We start from the raw sequence: 12,435 nt of genomic DNA on the forward strand, positions 1-12,435 counted from the left end.
TTTAAAAAATAACCAACATTAATCTGATACAAGATAAAAGCTATTGAACATGAAATGACCATTTTATTATTTCAATTTGAAAAATATTGAATATGCAACAAAACACGTCACCTTTGCAATCGTCTGTATTAATAAAGCTAAACTGAGAAAGGGATGTGTAATTTATTGGTTAAGTGGCGACATGATAGCAGAATGATGATCAATTTTATTTTGAGGTTTTCCAACTACACGTGTTTGTAGTGGGTCTCTTCCATCATCCATAATATTTTTAACATGATCAACATCATCATTTACTAAAACCTTATGCTTTCCTTGTCCCTTCCTTCGCCTTGGACCTGTTCCATATAATACATGATTAATTACTGACCATAATTAACGCTTGTTCTAATTTATTCAAAGACAAAGAAATCCTACCATCCTGATAACTAACACTTCATAGTGTTTTGTAGGCGATATAATATGATAAAACGTAACTTAGATTTATTTACTAATTACTAAGCTTACCAATGTAACTAAGTAGCACCGGAAGAAATACAAGTCCGTGTCCCGCACCGAGCACTACCACGCATAAATACATGCGGAAGTAAAATACTTTGAATATTTGTGATTTACTGAAAGCAAGAATCACGATGCCAACAAACTTTGTTAAAGTTATTCCACTCAGTACCTGGTAACAGAAATACAGGATTAATTATCAACAATAAAACACTTCACTTGTTTTCTACAACAGCCCTGCTTGCATTTATTTTTGCACTGACAATTTAACCATCTATACAGATCTTTATCAGAGTAAAAGACACTCAACCGCGCAAAATCTAAACCTCAAACATATGTTTGTTGAATTGAATATTCTGCAATTTCTACCAAATTTTCATGGCCTCTTACCAACTATGGTTGGGTGGGCCTTATACTAATTTAGATTTAGTAAACTGAGTTTGAGAGCAAGTGATATAGACAGTAAACACCTTGATGTTAAGATTATCAGATGTGGGTGAGGTTCCTAGCATGGTCAGCCATAAAACTCATTTTTTCCGCCAGAGTTGGCTTATTATTCCGACACCCAGGGCGTGGGTTGGGAGCAATGCTTGTTTAGTATCTTGCTCAAGGAAACGTACCCCTATCGGTTCCAAACCACATAACCACAGCAACCAACATTAACAAGTGTTTGAAACACTCACCGAACTTCCAATCTCAGCCAATGCTTCTTCTGCACGTGCAACTCTTGTTATTCGCTGACTCAGCGCAAATGCTCGAGTGATGTGAGCACAAAATTCAACAGAAATACCGACCGCCTGCATTAAGTTCATCTTGTATTAATATTATAACAAACAGTATGAAAATGTTAAATCTATTTAATATGAATGAATAAATGTAACTTGCTGGATCTGTGTGTGACCATAAAACAATAGCTGTTATAACACTGATGTTCCGTTTTATTTTACCGTTCCAGTTTACGAGTTACCACAAATGTAACTTTGTGTGTGATTGCTTTTCTGTATGAGTGATAATTAAGAAAACTTAATAATGACCAAGGAAACATACGCCGTCAATGGTGGCAGGGTCGAGCCTTGAACCAATTACCTCTGGTTTCCAGGCAGACGCGCTAACCACCACGTCAGGGTGCCGGACAAAAAAGTTTAAATATTAACACTTCCAGCACATACTATTATTCAACAATGTCTTCTAAACTTTAAACAATAATTTGACTTACCATGACCAAGTTGACCAGGGACACAGCGTTTAATGGGATATTCCACAAATACATTGCCCCGAACATATCAAGTAATATTAACAATATTGTCACAACTACAATAACAGCAGAGAGCAAGTCAAATCCAAGAAGGAAAAACACAACAACAAAAATTGCAGCTAATGAAACACCTGTAAATTATGCAGCAAGTAAGTAACTGTAATAATAAAGAAGGAGGTTGCAACAATATGTATGAAACTATTCGAACACGTTTTGTGTAAAGTTTAGTTAAAGTTTACTGTCTACAAAAAAAAACAAAACAATTATGCATAAAAACATAATAGCATGGCTGTGTGTTAAATAATAACTAATAATGCAACTGCATACAGGATAACTGACTTACCCAAGTTAAATATTGTGTCGTGCACAATTGTCAGATATTGTTCATAGAAAACATAGAACACAGAGTAAGGAAACACCTCAACAGTTGTATTTTGACTGATCTGCTCAGCAATTTCATTTGCACTTCGTAAACAACCGATAAAGTCTTTTGATGTTTTTGTAAGAGTGTGATAAGCCATGAAACTTGTAGCTGTGATTTTTAAATTAAATAAATCTTCAATTGCTATTTTTTAACAATACAAATTATATGTTAGACACAAGCAACAAAAACACACAACAATTAGCAGCCGGTTTAAATGCACAACTTTTAAACTTCAATTTCAGGTTAAACTCTAATAATTGCAAGACATGTATTTCAGAAGGTAGCCTTTAGAATAGTAAGCAGAAACAGAAAACTTAAAAATAGTTTGATTATTTTTTAACTGACATTTTAGAACAAAACACTTTAATTAGATTTAATTACAAACAGCATTTTATCCGATATGCAGGTGACTTCAAGGCTATTAACATAAAAACTTTTTCCCTCAAAATATACCATGTCTGGTAGTATAAGCAGCAAAGTATTTAAATAGTATGTTTGAACTATTTAGTATATACAATAGCACTGGTTGGCAATTATTACTCACCTCCTACTCGTGATTTTTTCCCTTCATCAATAACTTTAACTGAAGTTCCATAAGCGGCGTGTCCTCTGTTGAAATAGGTAAAAAAAGATAAAAAGTAGGAACTTTTGCAAAAAACTAATGGCTCGGGTACAATAAAAAGATACCTTCTAAATATAACAAAAAAAACACTTTCAATATGTTACTGTAATACAGTGGTTCCCAAAGTTTTTTTAGTGCGACCCAAATCAGAGTTTTATGAACATCTACGATTTCGTGCCTCTTTAACATTCAAGCCTGTTTTAAACCTCCTACATGCCTAATGATCACGTGTCAATCCCTATTATGACGCAAATAATTGACGTGTAAATTGCTTTTATGTCGTAATTAATTGCCAGGTTAAACAATCGCTTTTATGATGCAATGAATCCACGTGTGAATGCCTACTATTTCGTAACAATAAGTCCATCTGGCTAAGAAAAACATGGTAAATATAAGGCTGAACTACAACGCAAATCTAGCCTGAATGCTTGAAAAGAAAAAAAATGAGTTTTAATAAATTTGAGTCACCCTGGCGCGACCCATTTTTAAACCCTGTGCGACCCATGTTTGGGTCGCGACCCATACTTTGGGAACCACTGCTGTAATAAATCCCATGAATCTAATCTACTGTTCATGAATTTAGACGATTCTTATAACAAAATAAGGAACAAGTGGTATGAAATATACAACGACAAAAATTAATGTACTGGAGGAGAAATGTGTTTCAGCAGAAATAGCACAATCAGTCTTTTATATAAATCAAATTCAATAGTTAGACAGTTTGTACCACCTAATCCAGTCATTATGTGGATTATATTAAAATTGCTTATATGTTTATAAGGTTTGGACTACTTCATCCATCTTACCCCTTTGCGCATTTTGTCTCCGGGTTATCATTAAGAAACCACGGGAGGAATTTCATAAATTCATCCGGTGTTGGTCGACTTTGGTTTGCCGACTCCTGTGCAGATCGACACGCGATACAAGATGTTGAGACAACCTAAAAATACAGAACACATCCACTTACAATATTCAACCTACTTACCTCGGTCAACCCAACATATATTACAATCTAGCTTTGTAATAAATCACACACAGAACCATTTTATCACAACGGGAATTATCCAACTTATAGATCAGGACATCATAGTTAATACTGAAAATATATTGTATTCTTACCGTTGCATTACAGAAGACATCTTCTTCGCCGGTGTTGTCATGCCTACAGCATGAGGATTGTGGTTTCAACCAATCAAAATAATCATCCAACCATGAAGATGCAGGGTAAGCAATGTGGGAACTAAATTTACAGAAATTTTATTTATCTCTTTGCATACAGTGGCAATGACCAAATTAATCAAAACGTTAAAGTAAAGGCAATTCGCAGTAAAATAACAGTCCTTAAAAACACAGTGGGGTAAAGAACACTTAAGTAAAAAAACTTAAACCCACAAATGTTAAGTTTACTTTATTTTAAAACTAATCAAGAATTTAAAAGATTTTCGGTTTGCCTTAAAGTAAAAACGAATAAAAATGCTTTAAAATAAAAATGTAATCAACTTTCCACTCACTAGTTAGGCATCTTTGACATTCTTGCAATTTGTTCAATAAGTGAATTATTATTACAACCCATGCCACCACATATCTGGTTTGCACCAGCAGCATCTGTGTAGTTCTGCCCGTCCTTTACTACAAAGTAAACTGGTGCTCCAACTGACAAGTAACTGAAAATAAATGGAACAATTAGGTCGCAACAATTGATAAAATGTTCCTAATTCCTAAAATTAAACACTTTTTCTTCATACAGAAACACCTTATGCTCCGGTAAAACAAGTATAGTTATAACTCATATATAGTACTGTGGTATGTGAGGAAGAATACCATTAGCACATATTATTTCCTAATTAAGTTTTTACAATTAATAAGTTTTTAAAAAGCAGGGACCCCAAAGCAGTATAAGACAAATTTGGTTCCCTTGTTTATTTTTATTGCAGTGCATACAGTTCCACGGGTGCCTGCCTATCCTGCCACCCCAGACTTGACCTATGAGTAATTAAATGTATTACTTGTTCATTCCATCAAAATAATCAAGCACATATGAATCTTCAGGCATGGATAATGATTGATCAAGTCCAATATCAACCTTATGCAACACAGCCCCACTGAAACACGCAAACCCTGCAAATTAATAATATCATTGTTTCATTTTAACTGATTCAAACGAGCATCACATTTTACTCCAGGTTATTTTAAATAATATAGACATTTAAACGTAGCCAAGACCTTCTGGTCAATTTACTTTTTTTGGAGGTTTCCTAAATAGGACATTGAAACATAAGCATGCAAACATAAATCCCTTGTACTTTGTAATTGTACCTTACAAACAAAATAATAAATGCTTACCAGCGAAGATGCAAATTACTATTGGTCTAACACAGGATGATAAAACAGCAGGAGAAAAATAATTTTTCACAATTAAATAAAGAATTCCATCATTTTCACTTTCTTCATTCTCCTTGTCTTTGATACAACACAAACAATCGAATCGATTTGAATTCTAAATAAACAATAAGCTTCAAATACTTATCTGCAAAATACTTTTAATTGTCAAGCATTTTTGAGACAAAACCTCAAAATTAAACGATGAAAGCTCTGGCTTTTTTATTTTCTAATCTGTAAGTTTTTGTAATCATGAAAACAATTTTACATTTAAGTAACAGCGCAAATTTTGTGTACTTTGCGACCACAATGCATGAAATGGTCACTATGGTTGAAAACCAGTAATCAAGAATAGGATTTAAATTAAAAATAAAAATGCTAGCTGGAAACTTTACCTGTCGTTTGTTATCAAGGGCAAGTATGGCAACAAAACAAGATATTTGTAACAAGAAATCACAGAATATTGCAAGACCAGCCATCATGGAGAATGTACGCACAGCAGGCATTGTTGATAAACCTCCTGAAATTGTTATTAACATTATATGTCAACTAATCCTGGTTTTACATATGACTAATTAAAGAATTATTTTTTAAATATTAAAAAAATGTATTCAATGCTATTTTAAATCTCATTAATTAATTGACAAAGACAAGAATCAATTGAAAAAATCTTGGATAACTTTAAGAGGTTTCACCTAAGAAGAAAGCAACCGTCTCTGATATTGAAGACATGAACATACTTGGAGCGACTTCACCAAGAACTCGTCCCAATCTTTCTTCAGGAGTTTCACGAGGTTGCCAGTTATCCCTGTGAGATAATGTTAATTAAATGCATATGTATTACATTTGTAAATTGTTTGCAAAATCGTACATTTGTTAATTGTTAGCAGAATATTGGTAAAAGGCAGTTACACCTATAGTTGTCATTTTGACAAATATTGGAAACTTAAATAATAAAGTTAATAAAAAAAAATTAAAAATCCACTTTAACCACAGCAGTGTTTTTATAAACTTTGAACCAAATTTCCATATCGCGACTCAGTCTTTAAATAAAGGGAACTTTATGGATTAATGCAAGTATGCAAGTTAATATGGTGAATGAAATATACCATAACTGTTCAACCAACAAAACCAATAGGACTGCAAACATGTGGTGAGAAAGATTGCTTTTCTCAAGGTCAATTTACAGTATTGAAATTTAAATAAAGTTAAAATAATAATTTACCGCTGATAATGTTGCACCAGTATAAATATATTATCCACACCAACAGCTAATGCAAGGAATGGAATCACTTCAACAATGATAAGAGTGAGTGGCACGTTAGCATAACTGAATATACCAAGTGCCATGACAACTGAACACAACACAATCATCACACCAGATAAACCAACAGTTAACTGACAATCAACCTGAATGAACGAAATCATCATCAGAATTTATAAATCAATTTTCTTGTTCAAAAACATTTTTAGTAAAAAAACCTTGTGGTTTATAATATTAAACATAAGTAAAACCATGTCATAACATTTGTGAACTAAAACGATCAACAAAATTTCTTTTTTGCAACTGTTTTTCTGTTTTCAGTTTAAATACAAACATCCCAATGTGTGTTTAAGGTTTACTTTCAACATCACTGATGATAGGTTTAGTTTTTTAAACTAAAACATGTGAAAATGACATAATTTCATTAAATAAAAGAAAGTTTTTTTGACTGTTCACACAAACCTAAATATTTAAATAAACATAAAGTCACACAAAGAAGAAACTAACCATTGTTCTTCCAAGCCTACAACTTCCAAATCTTCCGAGTGCAATTGCAACGTAAGCAAACATAATGAGATACGAAGCTATAATGGTCATCACATCTGCTCCAGATTCTCGATTAATTTCATCTTCAATGGACCGTTCCGATGTAAATGCAACGTTAAGTTTGCTACCATTCCTCTTCACATATTCCTTCATGAACTCAATGTACCTGAGATCATAGGCATTACATTTCATGAAGTTTTAGGAAAATCCTGGTCGACAATGTTTTTTAAATGCAGTTCAAGCCATAGAGGTGAAACATAGAAAACCTCATTGTCATCAATTAATGTGGCAATATTACTTATCCAACTTACCTTTTCTCCCATGCCATTGCCTTGGCTAATTTTTTAGAGTTGTTATAATAATTCACAACGGGAAATGTTACAACTGCTGCAGTTGCTTCTAAGTAATTAGTTCCATTAAATCCACCCAAAGCAACCCATGGGAACACAGGCCCACCAAATGTTCCCAAACAAGACAGATGTAGTTTTGTTGCATCATCTATTGAAGCTGCTCCACTGCAAACATAAAACTTTTATTTAAATACACCTTAATACCACGTTGTTCATAGTGTTTTGTTGGTTTAACAGCCATGCTAATTTTTAATAAGTTTACTCAAGTAGTTTTAACTCCTAGCATAATTATAATAACAGTAGTTTTAGAGTAGGTGCTTAATTATCTGTTCACCGCATTTTACGTTTGGCGCAAATATTTGGGATGTTATTTGATTGACTCACCTCAGGCATGCCATCAAGTGGTCATGATAATCGGCTTCAAAGAAAAATCCTCCCTCGGAATAAGCTTCCTTATCAAGGGTGGCGTGATCATTTTGAAAGTAGTTAACCACTGACATAATGGTGCAGTTATTATTATAAGGTGCGAGTGGTTTAAGGCAAATATCTTTCAAAGTGACCGTCTCATCATCAAGCTTTGCTGTCAACCTTTCAACTTCAAGCTGTAAATCTAAAATCTAAAACAAAAAAACAGAATTTTGGTGTTGTACTCATAAACATTACTACATAAAACACACAGGGCAAAAGTTGCAAGTATCAAACTTTATCATTTGATTCATAGAAGAGTCAGTAGTCAAACAAGGTTCAATTTTATTTTGAACTTTAGCAGATCTTAAACTGAAGTTATTGAATATATTGTACTTTCACGGAAAAGATAATTGACGCTTTCATGAGGTTTGTGAGAAGCTTAAGAACTACTGTGTTATGTAGACTAAGCGGATTGTTAAATTTATTTATTGACACGTTAAATACTTCATAATAGCAATGTTTTCGAATCTGGCACCGTGGCACAGTGGTTGGCACCGCACGTCTGCCTCCAACCCAGAGGTTACCAGTTCAAGGCTTGGACCATTATAAGCACAAATAGAACTTTTATTAACGTCAAACACTAAGCATTACATCATTACCTCATGCAAGACATCTTTTCTTAGAATGGAACCAAATGTAACATTGACTTGTTCTCCCGTACTACTTGAAGAGTATGGTTGATAGTAAGTGGTTGAACTATTCTTTGCAGTGATTATCATTTGTTCAGTTCTGTTAAACAAATGTCATAGGGAGTTTTTAATGAATTAAATGAGGATTTATTTTACCCAAAAAGTATATGGAGGTTATTTATTTAGGTTTATTAATTCTAATTATTTCCTAAAGGATTGTGTTGAAAAAGCATAATAATGGATACAAGATAATTTAATATTTACTAGGAATTTATGTTAATAGTGCATTTTGCAGAGAATATTAATATTATCACCATAGAAATTAGTTGAATATGCAGTTAAAAGTTGTAACATATTTATAACTCTGTAACAAACCTGTAGAAAGGACCAAAGTGTTGATCGAAATAATCTTTTCTTAATCGAGCTTCGCTTGATGGCGCTGACCATAATTCAACTGGATCGGTCGTTATTGTCATGAATTTTAAACCAAACGCAGACACACCAACCAATATAAACCCTGCATGTCACAATTGTGTTTCAAAAGTATCCAATATACAAATACAATATGCATACATTATTAAGTATCAGGATTTAAATAGGAAATACATATATGGCTATATAATTTGCTTATTAGGTTTCTTCCTGCATTAAGTACAATATGCATGGTAACGGATCATTAGTGTAGTTGCATGAACATACATACCAGCAAGCAAGATAATAAATGGATGTCTTGCACAAATTATTCCCCATTTTCGGAAAGCGGATCTGAGTCCATTTTCAAGATACAACCCCCACCTTTCCACAACTCCTAATTCATCTTCACAATCCAATGGTTTGTCAAGACTGTAAGAAAAGGAAACTTCCAATATACCCAAGTAAAATTAAAGCATGATTTTTTACTTTCTCATCATAAAGAAACATGATGACTATCTGCTGCAAACTAATATTTAACCAAAGTTACCTGTTGGTTGTTCTGACCCCAAGGTCGTCATCACGGGCACTCACAGTGCTATCATCAACCACAGTACAACACGATTCATCAAAGGTTGAATATTTATTTCCACTCTTACAGCACAGATGCATTATAAACACCATGAATACTGTCAAATGATTGATACTTTTAAAATATGATTGTAGTTGAGTGTTTATCAATAAAATAGCATTGATTCACATAAAAAGCGCCTGACTGTAAAAATTTGTCCTAACCACCAACCTACCACAAAACCATTGCTAAACATAATGGTATTTTAAAAGTCTAAAATACTCTAAAAGCTTTAGGAAAGGCAGCTGAAAAGCTGGTGTCTTTTACATAAGCAAAGTTTCGCAGCAGTTACATTCTAAGCTAGTTTTATCAAAATCCGTAAGTTAAAATTTGTGACAAATACCTTGTTTAATAATTACTTACAGAAAACAACGCAAAATCCTCCATAAACAAATGTCATTGTAATATAATATCCGTCAATGCCAAATATTGTCCATGGTGGAGATGGTTTGGGGGGTTGTGGGGGGGGTCCTGCACATGCTGTTGGGCAATCATTGCAACTGCATGCACCTGTGGTTTACATTGATTAAGTTTCCCACGAACTGCGTATGTAATAAACATGTGTGCTGTGTGCAAGACTGGTAAATACTAATATCCAAATATTTAACAAGTTACTGAAAGTCATTGTACAAAATTAACCTGTTTATGGAACAATGTAACTTTAGTGATCAAGCTTATGTGTATGTAAACTCAACGTAACAGGAGGTTTGCCCAAGTTATATAATTAACCAACCGTCTCCATTTCTTTGTGTCTCGTTGCATTTGCCAGTTTGGTAATTCATTCCAACACTTGTGTCGTTTGAAAATGTGACGTCAATTTGAAATGGAGCGAGGCCATTACTGATACTGTTCATGTAGGTGATCCAGTTCTACAGAAAAATAATTTTATAATACCAACCGCCTGTGGTTTTTAAAACTGTGTTTGCTGTAAAACTTCAACAAATTAGGAATAGTTTTTATACAATGTGTGTGAAATTGTAAATTATGTAAGATTGGTTTGTAACAAACTGGTTTATAACCTTAACACAGGTGCACAGTCATAATAACAAACTTCTTAGGTATTGTTTTCGTTTTTTTTTGTGGTAAGGCAAAAATAGCTTATATTTACTTTATCAAAAATTCTTTGCCAAAATTACATATAAAGAAAAAAGTGAAAGGGTGTAAGAAAACAGTTTAATGAATATCATTCCACTAACCTGTGCATTACATTTGTCAGCATAAGGCCCACACAAAAGATTTAACGCTGGTGTGTTCGTGGATGGACTGCTCACATGGCTACATGAATTAAACATGGATTCTGCATATTGGTTGGTCATGGTGTAGGACAACGTAGAAACATAAGTTTGGTTTTTTATCATGTGGATTGTGTCAGTTGATGTATCTGGGAAAAATATAAAGTGCTTAGCTGGAAGATTAATATAAATGCAACCCATGAATACTCTACAAAACAAAGTATGCATTATTGTACTTCTCATAGCCTACAAAGCCTTTAATACAACACCAAATATTCAATTTAATTTGATGTATGATATTTACATTTTAAAATGTCTTATGTATATAAACGTTAAACTTATTTATACCTGATTGCTTAAAAATTAACCTCTTACTTTTTAAAGTTTCTGGAGTGGTGAAGGTACTTTGATCTGTGCTGCAAGTCATTTCACAAAACATGGCCACGAAGTTGCTGAAACAAGCAGGACATCTTGAGAGGTATTGGTAAGGTAGTTGTAAGTTACTCTGAAGTGTCTGGAGTTGTTTGGTGCTGCAGCATGTGTAAGTCAAGTTGGGGCCTACAGATTACAGAATAATAAATACATGAAATTAAGAAATCAAATCAAATATTACTAGATCACCTTTATACATGTAAGGACATAACTGCAACAAGATATCCAAGCCAGTTTGTTCTTCTAATTTTTTTGCTTTTCCGTTGTAAAAACAGTTTAAATTTTTCTTGTTAAGAACATTAGTGGCACATTCATCATACATTATGCAATATCCATCTTTGTGAATGAAGTTGTCTTTACCCGTGGATGAAAACTGAGCGTAACACTGAAATCATAGAATATAAATGTTAATTATAATCTCGAACACAAGATGTTAATTAATAACTATATTTATACTTGTCGTAATAACGTAATAATGTTAAGTTCGCAAAATCATAGGATTTCTAGTTTCACTCCTAATATTTTAAAACTAGATACAATTACAAAGTGTCTATAGTTTTATACTATTGTAATATTCAACACCTTATAAAGCTATGTTACACTCTATTATAGCAGTTACAGATGGAAAATCTGCAATATGTTCATACAATGTAGAATAGAAAAAATATAGTAAACAGAATAGTTTAGATTATGGAATATATATATACAATGGAGAGTCATAAAGACTCATTTAAGAAAATTGAAAATAGACAAATAAAAACAAAAAGTAGGAATATGTTACGTTATATCACAAAGTCATGTGAGAAAATACAAAATGAGCTGAGCCATCAGAAACTGCCCCAAATGTCAGGAAATAATTAAAACGGATCACTGCCTGTGGCTATCAATGAAAACAGCAATCAGCAGTTTTTTGGATCAGGAACAGAGTACAAAGTTCATTAAACACCAGACCAGAGTTTGCAAACAAAGAAAACAGTTGTAAACTAGGTGAAGTGAGTCTTTTAACACTGTTTTTAGATTAATCCAAATTAAACAATTTATTATCATTTTAAATACAAAATAATATTCCTAATCGTATTTTATTTTTTTATTAAAGTTAATTTAACATAGTAAACGCACAGAAATAAAATATTAAACCAAAGCAAAATCAAAGTTTACCAACCTGTATTATAAGAACAAACAAAAATACGATAAAACAGAACGTCCTCTTCATTGCAAGAAATAATTCCTAGCTACTTTATTACAAGTTCTATTTGAAATCGTGCTATCTCTGAAACACCTTTAAAAATTGACAAAT

The 12,435-nt window shown here is 33.0% G+C and overlaps 1 protein-coding gene across 2 annotated transcripts in view; it reads right to left on the bottom strand.

The window, feature by feature from the left end:
* The window catches only part of LOC778696 (NPC intracellular cholesterol transporter 1), a 16,915-nt gene extending 4,493 nt beyond the window's left edge, over positions 1-12,422 (bottom strand). Inside the window, exons 1-27 of one of the 2 annotated variants that reach the window (XM_009859456.3) lie at positions 12,301-12,422; positions 11,328-11,523; positions 11,082-11,264; positions 10,671-10,855; positions 10,208-10,343; positions 9,838-9,984; positions 9,394-9,532; positions 9,136-9,275; positions 8,808-8,949; positions 8,403-8,532; positions 7,720-7,952; positions 7,297-7,500; positions 6,947-7,151; positions 6,401-6,585; positions 5,871-5,983; positions 5,571-5,695; positions 5,140-5,293; positions 4,803-4,914; positions 4,308-4,460; positions 3,916-4,036; positions 3,603-3,736; positions 2,719-2,783; positions 2,094-2,282; positions 1,712-1,881; positions 1,179-1,292; positions 505-667; positions 44-335 (exon numbers count right to left, since the gene is read on the bottom strand). In XM_009859456.3, the coding sequence (XP_009857758.1) occupies positions 163-335; positions 505-667; positions 1,179-1,292; positions 1,712-1,881; positions 2,094-2,282; positions 2,719-2,783; positions 3,603-3,736; positions 3,916-4,036; positions 4,308-4,460; positions 4,803-4,914; positions 5,140-5,293; positions 5,571-5,695; positions 5,871-5,983; positions 6,401-6,585; positions 6,947-7,151; positions 7,297-7,500; positions 7,720-7,952; positions 8,403-8,532; positions 8,808-8,949; positions 9,136-9,275; positions 9,394-9,532; positions 9,838-9,984; positions 10,208-10,343; positions 10,671-10,855; positions 11,082-11,264; positions 11,328-11,523; positions 12,301-12,351 (4,062 nt within the window). In that variant the 5' untranslated portion in view covers positions 12,352-12,422 and the 3' untranslated portion in view covers positions 44-162. Of the gene's footprint in view, positions 1-43; positions 336-504; positions 668-1,178; positions 1,293-1,711; positions 1,882-2,093; positions 2,283-2,718; positions 2,784-3,602; positions 3,737-3,915; positions 4,037-4,307; positions 4,461-4,802; positions 4,915-5,139; positions 5,294-5,570; positions 5,696-5,870; positions 5,984-6,400; positions 6,586-6,946; positions 7,152-7,296; positions 7,501-7,719; positions 7,953-8,402; positions 8,533-8,807; positions 8,950-9,135; positions 9,276-9,393; positions 9,533-9,837; positions 9,985-10,207; positions 10,344-10,670; positions 10,856-11,081; positions 11,265-11,327; positions 11,524-12,300 lie in introns of those variants that run through there. The other variant, XM_018817430.2, reaches the window with a different exon arrangement.
* Positions 12,423-12,435: the final 13 nt, after the last annotated feature.

Source organism: Ciona intestinalis, chromosome 2, assembly GCF_000224145.3.
Source record: "Ciona intestinalis chromosome 2, KH, whole genome shotgun sequence".
NCBI lineage: Eukaryota > Metazoa > Chordata > Ascidiacea > Phlebobranchia > Cionidae > Ciona > Ciona intestinalis.